General features: G+C 45.4%; 1 protein-coding gene across 1 annotated transcript in view; it reads right to left on the bottom strand.

Annotated features, from left to right (window-relative positions):
• Positions 1-1,107: 1,107 nt before the first annotated feature.
• The window catches only part of MTMR12 (myotubularin related protein 12), a 79,403-nt gene continuing 60,552 nt past the window's right edge, over positions 1,108-19,958 (bottom strand). The window contains exons 8-15 of the mRNA XM_019647888.1: positions 18,018-18,124; positions 17,243-17,367; positions 15,716-15,794; positions 14,280-14,350; positions 11,886-12,058; positions 9,359-9,526; positions 8,250-8,411; positions 1,108-4,021 (exon numbers count right to left, since the gene is read on the bottom strand). Coding sequence (XP_019503433.1) covers positions 3,452-4,021; positions 8,250-8,411; positions 9,359-9,526; positions 11,886-12,058; positions 14,280-14,350; positions 15,716-15,794; positions 17,243-17,367; positions 18,018-18,124 — 1,455 coding nt within the window. The 3' untranslated portion in view covers positions 1,108-3,451. The remainder of the gene's footprint in view (positions 4,022-8,249; positions 8,412-9,358; positions 9,527-11,885; positions 12,059-14,279; positions 14,351-15,715; positions 15,795-17,242; positions 17,368-18,017; positions 18,125-19,958) is intronic.

Genomic DNA, 19,958 nt, shown 5'->3' with positions numbered 1-19,958 from the left:
AGGGCATAAGCACAGCCGAGGAGACTTTTCTCCTGTTGAGCGACTTAGGCCACAACCACAGGGAGGGCTTGGAAGCAGGCTGGAGCCCCGGCTTCCTCTGCCCTCGGCACAGGAGCCAGGAGTCTGTTCTCAGGAGGAGCCCTGCACCCCAACCACCCTGTTTCACACTACATGGACGCTGCCCCCTCTTTCCGTCCCCTCAGTCCTCCCACTGCCCTCACCTGGAAACCAAGGAACAAGCACACTCAGGAGAAACAGACAGCCCGTCCAACCAAAAGTCCAAGAGCCGTTAAACAAATGTGGAAAATAGGACGAGAATCTGCCAATCTACAAGATCCTAACTACTATGTGGGAATTTAGTACAAATATCAAAGAGCTGAAGTATGTGAAAAGAACGAGGTAGTAATGAGGGCTTTTTAAGTTCCAGGGACATCTCAGAGCCCGCTTTGTGACATAAGGATGGGACAAGCAGGGGAGGGAACACCTTCTCTTGTCCTGACTAAAAGGGAAAGGGCTGCAGGTAGGAAAGGTCAAAGAAACGGGACTTCTCCCAACAAACACAAGTGACAGGTCTCAATCTGTAACAGTGTTAACACGAAGCAGGAAAACTGCTCCCACACCCCACCTCCCTCGGTGCCTGCTCAGTGACCTTCTCTGGAAGGAGATGAAGCCTTCTCCTTCACGGTTTAACTGACCTCAGGACTCTTCCAGTGATTAACAGCATTCTCATTTTATATATTCCCCACAAAAGCAAAGAGGTAGTGATATCTAATTTCAGGAGGTTAAAAAACTGCTTTCCTTTAGTCACTCCAATAGGCTTCCTACCCTATTTTACCTTTCTTCTAGTATTTTATTACCACCTAAAAATTTAAATCTTTATTTGGATATTGGTTTCCCACCATCAACCAACCAACGAAGCAACCAACGAACCAACCATCCAACCATCCAACCAACCAACCAACCAACCAACCATCCAACCATCCAACCAACCAACCATCCAACCATCCAACCAACCAACCATCCAGCCATCCAACCAACCAACCATACACACACAGAATGAGTGAAAGTAATTATTCCACGTTTTATTGATCACACTAAATACAGTACTGTTTGTAAATTGTGCTTTAATTTCTGCAATCAGATATGTTGCAGTGAGATACAAGTATAAACTTTCATTGTACATCCAGAAAATAAAAAGCACACTTATACAGGTTTAGCCCAACAGCTTATTCCCTTAAAAAAAAAAGTTTTGAATGTATTTAAAGCTAATTATTTATCTTCAGTGTAAAAACTTGGAGGTATAAACAAACTCAAGATATTATATACAGTAAATTAATGTACATTTCCAAACTTGCACAGTGCAGCATTTTAAACAAAGTAAATGGTCTCATTTCAGCTTTTACTGTTAAGCATAATCCACATTTCAATCTTGAATAAAAATGTCACAATATATAAACCCACAGAGAATTCTGTACACAAATACAAGTTTATAGAAATCTGATTTCAAATATAAATACAAAAATTGTCATGACTTTCCATGTTATAACAGCTTATTTTTCTACTGTAATATATTTTTTTTAACTATAGAAAAATATTTCAATGCACATTCAACTGCTATGACACGGGCCATGACCTTGTGCCTTTAAACCATACTTTGTGGAGTGTAAAGCATCACACCGGGCATTTCTGGAATGAAAATTATTAAGATCCTAAGACTGAAGAGGCTACTGTATAAATATTCACGATATAATATGGTAACAAAAATAGTTAGCTCCATAGTGTACTTGGGAGGCAATGGGCAGAGAAGTGGAGGTTAGTGCTAGTTTAAGAAGACCCACAGAACATATGTGAAGGTAGCTAGTGAACTAGTGTATTTTTTAAAATCCCTACTGCAAGCCTAACACTGACCTCCCTAGTGAGACTCTTAAGGCAACCGAGGCTGGACATGTGTCTGGCCCCCAAAGCATGAACGCTGCCCTCCCATCAAACCTCTGGTCATCTTGACAGACAGGCCAACTTGGCTCGTGTCACATGGAATGAGAGAACGGCAAAGCAATTTCTCGTACATAGGAGATTCAGTGCAAACTGAGAAACCTTTGTCAATAGTTTCAAAGTTTCTTATCGCCCTTCAACAACTGAAGGTTTTTTAAACATGTAATATAGTCAAATTGGACTCTATATTGGAGAGCAAATGTATATAAAAGGCAAACATTCTATTTGAAACATTCTAACATTAGATTTTTTTCTCCCCCTTCCCTTTGTGGGATTTAACAGGGTTCCACTGAGAATGAAAAAACTGGTCCTTACGAAGTGTACTTTCCTGCATTTAAAAATACAGATCATTTAGACAGCAGACCAAGGTTACCAGGCATAGTCAAGTTTCTTCTATGGCTTTTTAAATCTCTGAGGTACTATTTGATAACCATCAATTCTGACATTTATGCTTAACTGATTCTCTATGAAAGCCACATTCAAAAGTGATGCTCACCAGTGTGTCAGGTGACAGAGAAGGCGGGGAAACCATTTGAGGGGCCACAGCAGGGAACCACGGTCACAGATGCTCTGAGGCCTCAGCATGCTACTAGAAAAAGGCAAAGCATTCCTTGCAAACAGAGAGCCGCCAGAACGGAAGCTCCCCTGGGCAGACCAAAGAGAGCCCCCCAGTTTAACCAACAGGTTTAGCAGCAGGATCCTGGGAGTCTGTGCACCAAGACGGACAGCACTGAGGGACGCTGGGGACCAGTATGGAGCAGGCAGAGACCTGGAGGCATCAGCACATGAAAAAGGGCGGTGTGGCGGGCAGCCCAGCAGACCCCACAGTGACACAGTCTGAGCAGGGGGGAGGATGGTCTGAAACATCAGGATGGGTGACACAGGTGGAATTTCTCCAGGCAAGACACAGACAGGAAAAATGCTGTGGTTTGTTTAAATGAATGCCATACATTAATACCTCTACCTGAATCTTTCAATTTGCCACACACACATCACATGAAGCTGAGCTTGCTCCAAACTGAGATGGGTTAGGCTGACACTGACTATTCCCAATGACTGGATCAATGATCTTGGCACGGAAAGGATCTGAAGAAAGGATCAAGTCCAAGCATATCTTACCAAAGCCCTTTGGATAATAGTAGTAAACCGGCTACTGCAGGTTCTGTATAATACTTATGCATCAGATAACAGTGGCAATTCCATGATGGGTCAAGTAGTAATTCCTTTCAATTAATAATACTAGAGATATGGTTTTAATTGCATAGTCTTTTAGGGCCTTGGGGAAAAATAAGTGAGAGCCAGCTCTTTTCCTGAAGGCCCAGGTTTCCTCCCACGGAGCACTGGGTTAAGGGCCCTCTCTCCCAGCAGTAAGCTTCAGTGTGACGCACCAATCCAGAGGTCAACGTGTTTGACTCCTGTCCCCATCTTCACATTTCCTAGCTCACAATCACTGGAAAAGTCACACATCCCCCAGATCCACAAACTCATCTTCTCGTTTGGCCAGATCTTCCTCATCTCCCAACGCTTTCCAACCACTGGTGGGCAAGACCGGCTTCGAGGAATGTCGCTGCAGCAAAGCGAAAGGAAAGAGAGAGGACAGGCGGGCAGAGTTCCTCAGCAAGGAGGGGGCCTCTGCCTGGAGGGCTTCCTGGCGGTGGTGTCGCTCGTTGATTTTCTCTTGTAAGCTCTGTACTTCTTCCATCATTTCCAAGAGTTTGCTCATGGTGGCCATGGTTCCACCACCCAAGATCTGGGCTTCTGGAATCCAACGCAAGTAACGCTGCGCCCAGACTCTGATTTCTGGCCCCTCAACGTGTGGCAACAGCAGGCCATGGTAGTCGGAGGGTTTGCTGTGCCAGCTGTCATAGAACTCTCGGAGGTTGTCTTGCAGCTCATCAGAAGAATTAATCAGTTTGCTAATTCTCTTGCCCAGAAGGTTTTTAATTAAGTGATCTGTTTCTTCCCTGAAAAATCCTCTTTTGGGAGATGACTTAGATTGGGTGAGAGGCAAAGAAAGCTGTCGTTGATGCTTTGAGAAAAAAACACAAAAATCTCTGGTTAGCCTGACAGCACAGATACAGCTGTTCCCCTCAAAAAAGGGGCATAATCCTGTTTCACAAGGCATCAGACATCAGAATTGAGTGCAAATTCATTAAAATGCTACAACATACAGAGAGGAAGGGGGCTTCTTACTTATTCCATGATGCAAATAGTAGGTATACTGTGTTTGTAAACAAATGGGTGAAGCTAGGCACATCCAAAGCTGTGCAGAAAGCCACTGGTGACAGAGGGAAGTTTTCAACCCCTCCTCCCATCACAGGGGCACCAAAGGGCGCTGGGTGTTTTTGGGGTTTTTTTATAAAGATTTTATTGGGAAATTGGGGGAGGGAACAGCATTGGGGAATCTGGGATGGGGAACAGACAAGTTGCTGTCCTTTTGTTCTCCAGTCTAGTTGTGGAGGGTGTTGCTTCACTGGCCCATGTTGGTATTATCATTATGCTTTTCCCGGGTGAGGCAGATCGGTCACCGGCCATTGGACGGCCGCTCATGGCAGCTCAAGACAGCGCATGGCAGCCCACTGCAGCAGGGGCTGCAGCTTACACCCTTGCCGGCGACTCAGGGCAGGCTAGCTCCAGATTGAGCTGTTGTTCACCATCTTAGCTGTAGAGGGCAAAGCGTTACTGGTCCATGTGGGATCCGAACCTGTGGCCCCGCTGCTCAGAGCTCACGCTACCAAGCCAACCCTTAACCAACGAGCCACTCGGCCAGCCCGGCACTGAGTACTTTTGATGAACAAGTTTCACTTAAGGTAGGCTAATGATTTAGGGAAGTTTGGAGGTGGATGTCTATTCACTTTTTTTTCTTTAAGATTTTATTGGGGAATTGGGGTAGGGAACAGCGTTGGAGAATCGAGGAAGGGGAGCAGACAAGTTGCTGTCCTTTTGTTCTTCAGTCTAATTGTGGAGGACGTCACTTCACTGGCCCATGTTGGTATTGTGATCATTGTGCTCTTCCCACGCAGCAGCTCACAAAAGCACACGCCAGCTGCCAGCCAGCCCCACTGCAGCCCACGCCATCGCTGGCTACTCATGGCAGCCCAGCTCCAGGTCGAGCTATTGTTCACCATCTTTGTTCACCATCTTAGCTGTAGAGGGCACAGCATCACTGGCCCTCATGTGGGATCCGAACCAGGGCCCTGCTGCTCAGAGCTGGCGTCCCAACCCAACTCTTAACTAACGCACCACTGGCCAGCCCTCTATTCATTTTTTGAAGAGAACAAAATGTTTCCTCTTTGAGAACTTGAAGGCGAAAGCTGCTACAATATTCGGAACACCTGCGAGAAGCAGTGCTGACAACCTGAAGACCCTACCCCTTTAATGAAATAGCTTTACAGGTTCTTAGCTGTCCAGTGGGAGTTTAAGCCTAAGTCATAAAGATTCTTTTGGACAAAGAGTCAGGTGGGAGCAAAAGGAATTTAAGGAACCGGCTAAATTGGCCAGACATTCTTGTCTGACAAGCTGCATGGAGGAGAAAATGTGAGAGCGTTTACATTTTTTTACTCCTCGGTAATTCTATCTTCTGTCAAAGCAAGGTGTTTTTTTTGGGGGTGCACTGTGAAAGGGTTGTGAAGATGGGCAAAATGATCAGAAGATTACGAGAGCTCGCCAGCGGCCAAGGGAGAAGGTAAAAAATGTGGGTAAGCTGTTTCTCCCCAATGCTTTTGCTCCTGAGGTATCCATTTGAAATAAGAATAGATGAAAGTTTTATTTCAAGCTAGACTTATAACTCTCTAACATATTTCTGCCAGTGGTTCTATAAAGGAAATATGTCCTTGTTATAGAATATGGAACAATAAAAAATATAAAGAAGAGAGTGGGGCCAGCCAGGTGGCTCAGTTGGTTAGAGCACGAGCTCTGAGCAACATGGTTGCCGGTTCAATTCCCACATGGGCCAGTGAGCTGCGCTGCCAACGGGAGGCCAAATGGTTCAGCTGGTGAGTGTGTGTGCTCTTAACAAGGCTGCCGGTTCAACTGACACATGGGATGGTGGGCTGTGCACACCCCCCCATACACACACACACACACACAACTAGATTGAAAGTGGTGACTGGACTTGGAGCTGAGCTGCGCCCTCCACAACTAAGACTGAAGGACAACTTGACTTGGAGCTGATGGGCCCTGGAAAAACACAATGCTCCCGTTCCCCAATTCCCCAATAAAATCTTTGAGAGAAAAAAAAAAAAAAGAAGCAAAACCATCCACAACACAAGTCAGAGATGACTAGAATTTTTTGCTTTCTATCCGGGGATAGAGCCCAAGGCCAGGAGTCAGTGGCCAGTCTGTCTTCTCCCTGGTGATCTAGGTGAGTCGGGCAGGGGAGTGAGGAAGGCAGGTAGAACCTAACAGCCACTGAGTGCTCACTGCCACCAGGTTCTGTGCTCAGTGGTTTGTATGCATTGACTTATCCAATTCTCAAGAGTCACTCTTATTGCCCCATCTTATAAATGAGGAAACTAAGGTACACAGGTTAAGTCACCCACCAGCCTCAGCTACCAAATGCCAAAGGTGGTTTCACACACAGACAGTCTGGCTCCAGAATGTGGGCTCCTAATAGAACCCTACTTGTCTGGGAAGCCCCTTCTCTCCATCCCCTAAGTGAATGGAGTGTTCAAGATGGGCCAGGTCGCATGTCGGAAGCCTGGTCCAGGCCTGAGGCTGAGGTTAGATCACACTCCTGAGCAGACCCCAGGCCTCCAGCGGTCACTCACAGAGCAGCACCTCATGCTGATGAGCCACAACCTCTTCATTTCTCTACAGAACTTCCCCAAGGCTGTCCATCCAGGCAGCAAGGGCCTCAAGCCTGGCATCTGCTCTCTAACCCAACTCCCAAGTTCCTTGTTGCCCCAGCCTCAACTCAGCTTATCTAGTACAATCTAAGATTCTCCAACTCTTTGGCTCGAACCTCTCCCACCGGTCAGCTCCTGGAGCACAGGCCATCTGCTCCTACCTATGAGGAAAAGGGATACATAGAAAAACTGGAGCTTGACAGAGAAAAGCAATCTAGCCCTATGAGGTGGAGACTTAGGTTCCGCCCGTGCAAAAGAAGGCATTAGGCCTCGCTGTCTCTGAGGTCCCTTGCCCCACAAACCTGGGGCAGATCTGGGGCAGTTCTGTGATCCTCACTTGGCTGTCATGAGAAGTGCGCACGTGGCCACCAGGGGGCACAGCACACTGAAGAAAAACCGACCTCTGGCCAAGCTCTTCCGGAGCTCAGGGAGTTCTGGTCCAGCTGGCAGGAAAGAGGCTGAACCAGGGCAGGAAACATCCACCCTGGGCCTGAGAAACCTCAAAAGGGCAAAGCAGCAGTGCTAAGTTGTTCAGCAGCTGCCATCTTCTGTGGGTACTGGCTTTGGCTCACCTGGGTCCCCAAGCCTCTTCAGAATGGAGCCCCTCTCACACCAGAACCAGTCAGGCTCCCCGAAACCCTCAAAGGCAGGTGGGGTCAGAAGTATGGCCATGGAGAAGGCAATGACATGCACTGATTTGGGTTTACCCCACTCTCTTTTGTGGGGTTTGTGGGGGAGAAATTCCAGCCCAGCAGATGGAGCCAGGAAATGCCATGCAAATCGTGTATCATCTAGGGAACTTTGGGGTTTTTACAAACTAGTAAAGTCAGAAACCCAAATAGTTCGGCATTTGTGGTTTACAGCACAGTCAGCAAACCTGACAGCCCACAGGCCAAACCTGGCCAGTGCCCGTTTTCATAAATCACAGCCACACCCATTTACTCTGGTGTTGTCTGCAGCTGCTTCTGCGCTAGAATAATGTGTGGGGGAGGGAGGATTTAGAGCAGACAACACAGCCTTGAAAGAAAATGTTAGTTATAAATATTTCTATGATGGAGAAACGTCTTGTGATTGAAGACATGAACTGGTACAGACTAGGAGTAAAGCCCACATCACATAATCAACATTCCTTTTGCTCTACCAGCCACACTCAGGCAGCGATGAAACACATGACCCATACAACACGATACTTTTGGTAGCAGCATCCCTGGTGACATTCAGCAAATGGCGATGTCTCATCTGGGCGAAGGCTGATTTGCTGAAAGCAAGGAATTCTCATGGGCCCTGACAACATGCCTGCCACAAACTTCGCCTCTGCAGACGGTTCCCTGAATCTGCATGTAACTTTTATTCTTACATACATGGGGGTCTCTGGGAAGATGAGGGGAGTTAGGCATATGGACATCTTACTTTGCAACGTGTTCCTTTCCGCTGGCCTCTGTCCAGTTTTGGCTTTTCCACATAAAGAGGGTTTTTGAGCAACGTCTGGGCTTTGGGTTCAAACTGTACAGACCAGTCCCACACGGTGAGCCGCTTCAAAGGTCTACTTTGTGTGTCCGGGCTTTCTCTACCCTGCCAAAACAAGCACAGGTCATGGTGGCTTCCAGGGAGGGCTGTGGAAAGCAAACACACGGCTCTGAGGCAGGCTCCAGGAAGGGCACTCCTGCACTGCCTGGAGACGGAATGTTCACGGGCACTTCATTTTTAAAGACTGCAGCTGTCAGTGGTTGTTCAATAAAGGCTTTGGGTGGGGGAGGAGGCAGGGAAGAAGGACATGTTATTTTCTAGCAGGTCATATGCCAACCACTGTCCTGGGCACTTCCACAACAACCTGTGAACTCACTATGATTTTTGCAATTTGACATTTGAGGAAACTGAGGCTCAGAGAACTGAAGTGAACGGCCTGAGGTCACGAAGCTGGTGAGCGGCAGGGCTGAGGTTTGAAACCAGGGCCATGTGACTGGAACCCAGGTTCTGTGGGATTTGGCAAGATCCCTCCTGGAGGGCCAGCTCAGACACACCGAGGCCCGCAGAAGGCTGGTCAGAGCGCTGAGGCTGCTTAGAGTTAAAACCCTGGCAGCACAGCCTCAAGAGGGACTAAAGGGGGTTCAGATGGAAAGTGCAAGCCTAGCTTCCCAGCTCTGCCTCATCTCCACTCCCTTCAGAGGAACTCCACGCACTGGCAAATAGAAGAGAAGGCATCTGGTCTGACCTTTACAAAGAACAACTTAATTTTGCTTAATTTCCCAGCTTCAACACTTGCTCCCAGCTCCAATCTTTACTGTGTGGCCGTGGGCGAGTTCCTTATCTCCTCTGTGCCTCAGCTCCCCAGGGATAATAGTAATATAGACCCCACAAGGTGCTGTGAGGATTAACTATCAATACCCAGAAAGCATTCAGAACAGGGCCTGGTACACTGTCGGTGTTAAACCCATTTCATTTTTTATCATCAATCTTATTGCCTCCTACTTGTGAGACACGGCTGCTTCTATACACAGGCTCCTCAGAGGGACGCTTACCATGTTAGTATCTTTTTGATGAGGCGAATTGAAGAAGAAGGTGCTAAAAATAGGTATGTACAGGCTATCGGACAAAACAGTCAGGTAAGTCTCCGTGAATTCAAATGCCGGGGGATGCTGGTGTACCAGCTGCCAGACACAATCTAAGAAAAGCAGGAACACGGGCACCTATGTGAAAACAAGATACACGTTACTAAGCAGGCACTGAGGGTCCAATGCCAGCTGTACTGGGTTCAGGGGCCGCCATCTCAACAGCTGTGGGCTGTTATATACAATGACCACTGCCAAGCACGCTAGTCTCTGGACAACGCTGAAGACTCCATTCCAAGCGATAAATATGCTCAGCTGAAATCACACGCTCGTGGATTAATATCGATATTTCACAGTACCTATCCATGTAACATTTCAAAGATGAAATATGTAAAATCTCACTATCAATCAGCGTTACCAGATGAGCATTTGCAGTTGATTCTGATGACAGGGAACACTAACTCTGAAGCCCAACTAAGTGAAATGTTATTTCCCCCAAAAAGAATTCCTTAATCAATTTTACTACCAAAAAATATCAAACTCAATTACTTTGAATTTTGTTAATATTCCCTTCTCCACCCCCATGAGAGCCCAAAAGAGAGAAGACAGAAGACAGGTGCAGTAAAAAAGAGTTTCTAACATTTTTCCACAAATATATATACGTATTTTTAACTGATGGCCTCCTTTATTGGCTACCCAGAGTTTAGCCCCTTTTTAGTAGAGACAGTTTTCTGGGGTGCTTTGTTATTCATAAAATGTTTATCCTTCTGAGTCACCAGTGACCCCGTCAGAGGGAAGGACAAGCCATGTTACAGCCTCTCCCTTACAGAGGTTAGCCGAGGCGTCACACACAGCTCACGAGAGACAGGAGTTGGGAATCCAGCTGCTGAATCCAAGTCCAGTGCTGCGTCGATTGTACCAGAAATCAGCTACTCAGTTTTCCTTCAAAACTCCAATGTGTCATTGTTGAGATACTAAGAAACATTTATATTGCAGCTTTACTTCACACCTTATTTTATGCTCCAACACCATTAAATAGAGTGAAAAATATCTGAACCTCACTGTGCAGTCAGGGAAATGGACTTGGAAAATTGGGGGAACTCCTCCAAGGGCTGGGTGAACAGCAGATCAGGAATCCTCTGGGGCTTTCTCCATTAGACATGGTGCCTTTCGGTCCTCACTGTCTCAGGTTATAAAAAATACACTCTTCCCTACACAGTATCAGCTCCGTCTTCCATCATATATTATTGGAGTCCCATCAACCTTTCAAATGAGTTTTTCAGAAAGGCAAAGTCCATTCTGAGACTGAAAGGTGGTGATTTCCATTTGACTCAATGAAGCAGAGATGAGTTCAGACCAGGCCTGAAAAAAACCTCCAGCCTAGCAAGAGAGGCCTCGGCATCCCGGGAACAGGCCGAGGCCTTAAGGGCAAGAGGCTCTTTAGTCCCACAGCACGCTGTGTCAAGCTGTTCAGCACCGCAGACAGACATGCTTATTACATGTAGTAAGAAAAGCCTCAAGCTACGATACTAGCATACGGAGCTCTGCATGTGATTTAATTAAATCAAGTTCCCGTTTTGACCCCCCCCCCACAATCATTAATAATGCAGCCAAAGGAGTTTGTACAGCTGCAGCCAAGACAAGTAGAACACCACAATTTGGGGGGCTCATGTTCACTAGCTGAACTATAACGCTAACACTGCTGTGCTTGGATTTGGAGGCCCGGGCCTAGAGAAATCCACATGGCCAGAGGCGGGGGAGGCTGTGTGCACTGCGCATGCACACTGCCGCTAAGGCCCAGGGGACAGGGGCGCCAATGGCACCCTATGCTTTATTTGGAAAAGGTTTATGTGCAAAGAAAAATTACTTTGTGTTTTTATGTATTTTCCATAGGAAACCTGTACTCTGAATAATATTTTTTGCAAAGACTAACTTAGCTAGCCGGCCGAGTGGCTCAGTTGCTTAAGAGCTCACTCAATAGTGCAAGCTCTGAGCAACAAGGTCGCCAGTTCGATTCCTGGCTCAAGCTGAGCTGCCACTGAGCTGCCAACATGTGGCAGGATGGCTCAGCTAAAAAAAAAAAAAAGACTAACTTAGCTAAAATTGTAGGAGTCTCTTTCAATGAGTTAATGTTTAAGTTTTACAAATCAATTACTCCCACCATGAAATGTGTGTGTGTGTCTCTGTGTGTGTACACGTACACACGTACATACGTACACACACACACACACACACACACACACACACACACACACACACCCTTGCTGTACACAATTTAGAAGACTCTGAACGCACTTGTTAATATCTTCCCTCTGGGAAGGGTTTCAATGTCATTTGAAGCATTCTGAGGCATCAAACGGTGAACTGATCACAGCCTTCCTACTGAGCCTGGGCAGTGTGCATTTTGCAAACAGTAACCCTGCCTGAAGAAATGAATTAAGTCAAAGACTGGGCACTCCTCCGCAAGACTGAAAAGGTCTGTAGTGAGGACACTCACCTCCTCCTTGTCACTCTGACGCAGATGGTTGCAGCGATCCAGGAAACAGTGTCCACCCATGATCCACTCCTTTTGGATGAGGCTCTGGAAACCAACCCTGGTTCTGCAGTGGGGGTCCATCATCACTTGCACCAGAGAGGAAAGGAGGCAGCAGAGGTCGGAAGCGTTCTCCTCTAGGAGGGGCCCGGCAGCAGTGCAAAGAGGAAGGAGGGTACAAAGTATTAAAAAGCTACAGAGAGCACGAGGACTTGCACAGTTAATAGGAGGTCCCAACACCAAGGTCCGCTATTGACAGTCAAGCTCCAATTCCCTTAAGGCAAGGGCCAACAAGAAACAGGTGTTTTCGGACTGAGAGTCAGACTGCTTCTAGCCTGCCTAATACACTGGAACTAAATATGGACTTGCTTACTGAACGAATAAACGAAGCACTGCAAAGCCACGGTCAGCATGTGGGCGTCCGGATGGGCCACACGATGAGGTGGGATCACACGCGTCGTGGTGGCCTGCGGGAATCCACAGGCCAAGCTCCAAACCCTTCAGGCTGGTGTGTCAAAGTCTCCATCTCTGAACTCATGGGTCCAAGGCTCAGCTGCTTATCAGACTCACCTCAGAGCTCTTTTCCTCCACTCCCAATTCTTCCACTACCTCTGCTTTGGAGAACACTGAATATGTCTGGACTGTACCAAAACACTCATTCTCAGATCCACGGCTCTGTCCGTTTCTGTCTGAGGAGCAGAGGGGCTGCTTCCCCTGCCTGGCCTCGAGGAGGAGCTCTGCTTGGCCCGCTTCCATGCACCCACCCCTGGAGCGCACTGTACAAAACCCATACGATGACAAGTCCATTAAATACTTGTTTAATATTCATGACTTATAGCAAGTAAGAACATACATCTACACCATGCCTTTGTCTTAGAATTTTAAGATCTAAAAGTCAGGGTCTAAAATCCCGGGATTTCCTCTTTACAAAAAGAAGTGCCACCCAAGTTGCTATTTTAAAACGTGGGTGAGGATGATGGCGCTGGTACTACTGGGGATGAGAAACTAAGAATGGGTTCCAAGTAGGGGGGTGCTGACGCTGCTCACACTCTCACTCGGACCCAAAACCACCAACACCACAGGGCCAGGCTTAAGCTTGTGCTGCTTTTTCTCCTCCAGGAAAACAACCTACACAATGGGAACACACAGGTTTGAAAAAAACAGATTTTCATTTTTGTCTTTTTAGTGCTACCAGTTTTCGAGATAAGTTTCATTTTTTAAAGGACTCGTCCTTCGTGCATCTGCAGGGTGTTAGTACACCCACGGGTGATAGGAAGAGGGGCTAGAAAACGAGACTTCAGATGGGAAACAACTCAGTAGTCCGTCGAGGAACAAACGACAGCTCGGCTATCAGCCCGAGACTCAGATTTCACTCTGCGCAACTGTCTCATCAGTGCAGTCTGGCCCTGGCGCCTCTCCTCTGAGACCGCTCCTCCTTTTCACCTCTTCCTCAGTTCTCTGTTCTGTCATTGCTGGTGAGGTCTTTTTTAATAACATGCTCAGGCCAACTCTCTTATTATTAGGTTGTAAACTTCTACAAGGCAGAAGTATAGCGCTCTGCACGTGGTAGGTGCTCAATAAATAAAAAATCTAAGCCAGTGAGCCAGTATCAGATGGTACAGAAGCCACAGGCAGACATTATCGAGTCCGCCCATAAAAGCTAAATCTCAGCAGTCATGGAACGTGTCAGAGAAACGATAAAAGCTTGAGGGTAGAAAAGCATGAAGCAATCTACTTAGTTTGAAGCACAGGGCTATAAGAAACCTAAAATATTCTAAACAGCAGACATAATATTTTAGCTCAGGTCTAACCAATTCCAGCAGCCATCTTGGTTGTGTGGCGGTTCACGCTTGCTTTTCTGCATTCTGAATGCTTATGTCCTGTCCTCACATACAGCAGGGTTAAGCCCACCGAGGAAACGGATATCACGGACCACAAAGTTTCTGTGGCAACTGCACGAGGTTGTTGAACACAAACATATAAAGTAACAATTAAACCATCCATGGGTCTCTTTCTATAAAAGGGATTATCCAAAGATTTTAACTTTAACCAAGCTGAGTTAATATAAAACAAAATTCAAAACATTAGGAAATGTGAGCTTTGGTAAAGATACCAAACGATTCCTTCTTGGTCTGCGAGTGAAGCTGCCAAGTTCCAAGTGAAAGAATTTATTTTTAAACCATAACATTTAAATCCAATGCAAAAGATTCCAAGGTCAGAGGAGAAGAGAATGGGAAGGCTTTCTACACTAGTTCATTCCTTTCACAGACAATTCCAGTCACATAGAGCTGTATCCACAGAAAATGAATCTCAAGTGAAGGAAACTGGAAACCACGCATTGTGCTTTAAATATATTACCTAAAAGAAGAACATTCATGTTTTGTGCCTCTAGACATTCTATAATCTCTATTGCTTTTTTCAGGCAACGTCTAAATGGGAAAGAGACAAAAAAAGGGAGCATTAGTTCCTAAGCTTGGTATTGAAACAATAAGAAATTTAGAGATAGTCTGACTCAATCTTCAGTTTTCTATCTTATTTACTTTTGCACGCTAAAACGCTCCAAAAGAAATTACCGTTTATACTATTCAGATACAGCAAGATACTCATCGGCCTATTAGAAACTTAAGATTTTCAGAAGGGAATCCCAAAATTGATGTAAAACTGCTCCTGGGTGATTTCTAAACTAGAAATTCTCAGTGAGAACTCATACCTGAGTGTGTTGGGGAGTCCTAGTGAGACCCATAAAGGCCCACATGGAGACTGTGCTGCATGTCCATATTGTTTAATTCAAGGTCACCTGCCAAATGGCCAGTGGCTGGAAAGATCCAATATGCCCAGAAATCCTTTGTCTCTCTCTAGGTGCACTGTTCCCTCTGAGATTTGGCACTGTTGGCAGCTTTGGCTTTTCCCTACTTACAGCTAGGGGCTTCTTGTATGCTGGTCCCTGCCTGCCCCAGCTCTCATCTGGTTAGGGATGCTCAACCTTCTCTGCACCACAAAAAGAAAGGTTCTTTTATAACCCTTATTACTGTTTGCAATAACATTCTGAAATGATGGAACGTGCATCAGGCTCCTTAAAACCTGTTTGCTAGTAAGTGTCGGGGGATGAGGCTCCCCTCCACTATCCTCATGGCAGAACTGAGGGAGAGTGCTGTGCTAGGTACAAGGGAGAATTCTCCTTCCTCAAAGGCATCCCAGGACCGGAGCTATTCTCTCACCCCAGTCATCACTTCCGTTCTGTCACTCCCTTTGCTCTCTCCTCTATTTAACGGCAACAGAGAGGAGCTATTCAAAATACGAAGTAGGAAAGGGCATATCATTCTGTTCTCTGGGAATCTCAAACCTAACTCCAAAGATGAAAATGACTAATTGACATTAATCGTGATTTTTAAAATGTTCAAATAGGTGATATACATATAAGACATAGAACTCTTCTAAGGAGGCATTTAGTAAAAAGTGAACATCCTTCGCCTTCCAATCCTGATTCCTCCCTAGAGGCCAGCACTGCTGCCTCGATTAGAATTCTGGGTTGCCTCATCCCGTTTTCGTGCTCTTTCAATACCTAGTCTACAGTCTAGAGTCCGATCTCCTTGTGAGAAGGTAGCATGTCTGTAAAGTCTGATCAAATGTGCACAGAAATAATAAGTAACAAATGTAAAATCTAGCTGAGCCCTGAATAGAACATGTGATCTAAGAATATTTAACATAAAACAGTTAAATGATCTGTCAATTTGCTTTACGGCTTTGAATTAGAGAACTATAAAATCCATAATCAAAACAATGGCTTGAAATACCTGATTATGTCGAGCCAGCTGCTACTTTCCAGCAGAGAAAACCATTTTATATCTGTGTCCCAAAATTCGGTACTGTTATCTGAAAAGGGAAAAAACAGTAAAGAAGTCAGATGGTTTGCTCACACGCCTGCCACAAACAAACCTGTGCTATTCAACTGCGCTGTTCCGATGAGCAGTCCTCCACTGAGAGTGCATCCAGGCACAAGTCTCCATCCTAGTAAAGGGCATTTCAACACTTCAGCTGAAACGTTTGAACTGTAAGCCCCTGGAACAACTTTTTACTGCTCAAATGAAAGTATGTATACAGGGCCACGGTCCACCCTGAGACTCAACAAGGAGAGTAACATGCTTTAGGCAGAAACAGTTGACGTCCAGACTGCTGCTCCTAAAAGTTGAAAACCCCACAGGATACGTCCTGATGTCACGGAGGCCTAAGGGGGACCGGGCTCCCTTTGGAATCCTAAATACATGTACCTTCCACACCACTACACAGTCCCCCAACCCACCCGCCACAGAGCGTCCTGCATCTTACACAAGTCTAACACATTTCAGAGTTGTGAACTCAAATCAATGAAAAGGCAAGATACCCCTGCAAGTCCTGGATAATGAAACAACAAAAGTGGAGAATCACAGTCCTGTATCAACTAGCAGAATTCTTACTCTCTACCAGGTCTCCCTGCTTTTTACAAATCTATTTCATAACATGCATCACAACGTATTTTAGTTAGAGATATGAGTATAAGCTTCTATTTCCCTTGGTGTAGTATTCATTTTCATCTCCAGTGCCTGGCATAGTTAGTACATATAATGAAATTCAGTAAATGTTGGCTGAATAAATGAGTTAGGCTTTGCTAGGCTTAAAGGTCCAAGTTAGGAAAAGTTACCTATTAAGTGTGACAAATTTTCAAGAATGAAGAGAATCAATAGCAACTGAGCTTGATTAACGATGATTCAAGTTTTAAATTGTTTATTGTGGGCAGCCTGAGAAGGGAAATGGGGGTGGCTGGGATGGGCATATTTCATTTTCTACTTTGTACATTTCTGACTAATTTTTTACATTGCTTCTCTCTCTCTCTCTCTCTCTCTCTCTCTCTCTCTCTCTCTCTCTCAATCAGAAAAGGAAGTAAAATATTTCCACTTGCAAGGGGGAGTCCATTCAATAGCCACTAAGGAAAACAAACAGATCATTCACTTTATAAATCACTACAAGCAAGCTAGTGAATACAGGTATTGCACAGTTCTATGCCTTTTCAACAGAGAAACCAATGCTCACCACTGGGCAGCCAGCATGCTGAGTAAAGGAGAAGAGGGGAAGGGTAGCTCTGTGCTCACTGCCATTAGAAGGGGCAGCGTGGCAACAGCAGGTGGCCCCTTGGCTACCCACCCCTCCACTCCATGATACAACCCACGTGGCCATGAACCTGTGTGTACTATCCTATGGAACCCAGGGAAGAGGCACCAACTTTCACCTGATCCACGCGGCATGTCTTTCCCCATTTGAAAGTTTTTGCTCAGCACTCTTCTCACCTATCAGAAACAGCTGTTTAAATTTAGAGTATGCAGTCTGGATGTCCTGCAGGGACAGGAAGTTGCTTGACAGGTCTTCAGTTTTGACAATTTCATAAGGTGGCCTGTGGATGATCCTGTAAATTCTACGTATCAAAGAGTAACAAGCCATTAGAAGAGCAGACATGAACTAGCAACATCTTATTTCTCCTGAGCACTTACTGTGCGGCAAGATCTGAGTGAACAGCTTTGGAGGTGTCCTCCCATTTAATCCTCACCAATGAGGTAACTACCATTGCACTGCCAGTCCCACGCCATGGAAGTGGAAATGGAGGTGCGTGGAGTAGAGCTTCCTGGCCCAAGATTATGAATTGTATAAACTTTTCGAGCCATGATTTGAATCAAACCAATTTCACTCCAAAGTCTGCTGTTTTTCTGTTTTTAATTTTTCCACTTTGGGGTTTTTCTAACTTTTTATTTTGAAAATTTTCAAACACGCAGAGAAGTAGAAAAGAACAGCACAGTGACGTATACCATGACCTAGATTTGACAACTGTTAACATTACAGACATCATGCCACATCCTCCTAAATGCTTCAGGGGCATCTCTCTGATATTCTTAATGATTACGTTACACTGACTCCTTTCGAAGTGATTAAAAACGACTGCTATAAGTTGCATTCTCGAGCATGAGGGCTATCAGAGGTAAACAGAAACGGATATCCTAGTAAGAGGTGTTCCCTGCTTCTCAGCAAATAAGAACTAAGCTGAACAACAAAATGTCAAACAGTACTAACCCATCCAAGAAGCTCTTTTGGATCTGTAAAATGCCATCATCCTGTTCTTTGGGCAGGGCTGACATTTTCAAAAGGGCACATCCATTGTGGCAGGACCAACACCATATCTGCAGAGGGGAACAAAGGTTTTCCAAACACAATTTACACAACCCAACAGACAGCAGGTAAGCTAAGCATTTAAATGCACAGAGGGAAATTTATAACTTCAGTATAAAATTGCTGGATATATTTAACTTTAAGCCAAGGAATAGTTAGTCATAATGAAAAAGCTTGATCTAGTTTTAAAAAACAAAACAGGGGGCCAGCCAAGTGGCTCAGTGGTTAAGAGTGCAAGCTCTGAGCAACAGGGTCGCCAGTTCAATTCCCACATGGGCCAGTGAGCTGCGCCCAAGCTGAAATGCCACTGAGATGCCAACAGGTGGCAGGATGGCTCAGTGGTTAGAGCGTGCGCTATTAATAACAAGATTTCTGGTTCAAATCCCACATGGGATGATGGGCCGTGCCCACCCGCAACTAAGATTGAACATGGCACCTTGAGCTGAGCGGCCACAAGCTGCCAACGGGCGGCTGGATGGCAACTGGACTTGGAGCTGAGCTAGTTGCGCCCTCCACAACTAAGATTGAGGACAAAAACTTGGCTGTTCCCCTTCCCCAATTCTCCAACACTGTTCCCCTCTCCCAATTCCCCAGTAAAAAATCTAAAAAACAAACAAACAAAAAAGCAGGTCGAGGTAGACGCACTCAGACTTGCTTATGTTTTAACATACACCCTTTGACTTGGCTTTAGTGGTAGAAACCTAGATGACAACATTATTATTATTATTATTACTATTATTATTAGGATAGTGGCTACAGCTGGAGTATAGCTTATCATGTCAGGATTTTACATAAATTAAGCCATTTAATTTTCACTCTGAAACAGGTATGATTGTTATCCCCGTTAACAAGACACTGAGGTTTGGAGGGACCAAGTGACTTCCCACAGTTGCACAGCCAGCCACAGCAGTATGACAATAAAGGCTGTGCTCTACCTGATGGCAAAAAGGGGGCAGCTCCTGTCATCAGAGAAGTTCACACTAGGAAGAATGGAAAGTTGGCTATTCAACATATATTGACAGGGGACTCCTATAAGTGTCGGGGGATGAGGCTCCCCTCCACTATCCTCATGGCAGAACTGAGGGAGAGTGCTGTGCTAGGTACAAGGGAGAATTCTCCTTCCTCAAAGGCATCCCAGGACCGGAGCTATTCTCTCACCCCAGTCATCACTTCCGTTCTGTCACTCCCTTTGCTCTCTCCTCTATTTAACGGCAACAGAGAGGAGCTATTCAAAATACGAAGTAGGAAAGGGCATATCATTCTGTTCTCTGGGAATCTCAAACCTAACTCCAAAGATGAAAATGACTAATTGACATTAATCGTGATTTTTAAAATGTTCAAATAGGTGATATACATATAAGACATAGAACTCTTCTAAGGAGGCATTTAGTAAAAAGTGAACATCCTTCGCCTTCCAATCCTGATTCCTCCCTAGAGGCCAGCACTGCTGCCTCGATTAGAATTCTGGGTTGCCTCATCCCGTTTTCGTGCTCTTTCAATACCTAGTCTACAGTCTAGAGTCCGATCTCCTTGTGAGAAGGTAGCATGTCTGTAAAGTCTGATCAAATGTGCACAGAAATAATAAGTAACAAATGTAAAATCTAGCTGAGCCCTGAATAGAACATGTGATCTAAGAATATTTAACATAAAACAGTTAAATGATCTGTCAATTTGCTTTACGGCTTTGAATTAGAGAACTATAAAATCCATAATCAAAACAATGGCTTGAAATACCTGATTATGTCGAGCCAGCTGCTACTTTCCAGCAGAGAAAACCATTTTATATCTGTGTCCCAAAATTCGGTACTGTTATCTGAAAAGGGAAAAAACAGTAAAGAAGTCAGA

The sequence above is a fragment of the Hipposideros armiger genome, unplaced genomic scaffold, assembly GCF_001890085.2.
Source record: "Hipposideros armiger isolate ML-2016 unplaced genomic scaffold, ASM189008v1 scaffold_117, whole genome shotgun sequence".
Lineage (NCBI taxonomy): Eukaryota > Metazoa > Chordata > Mammalia > Chiroptera > Hipposideridae > Hipposideros > Hipposideros armiger.
This window is presented reverse-complemented; position numbering and strand designations above follow the sequence as displayed.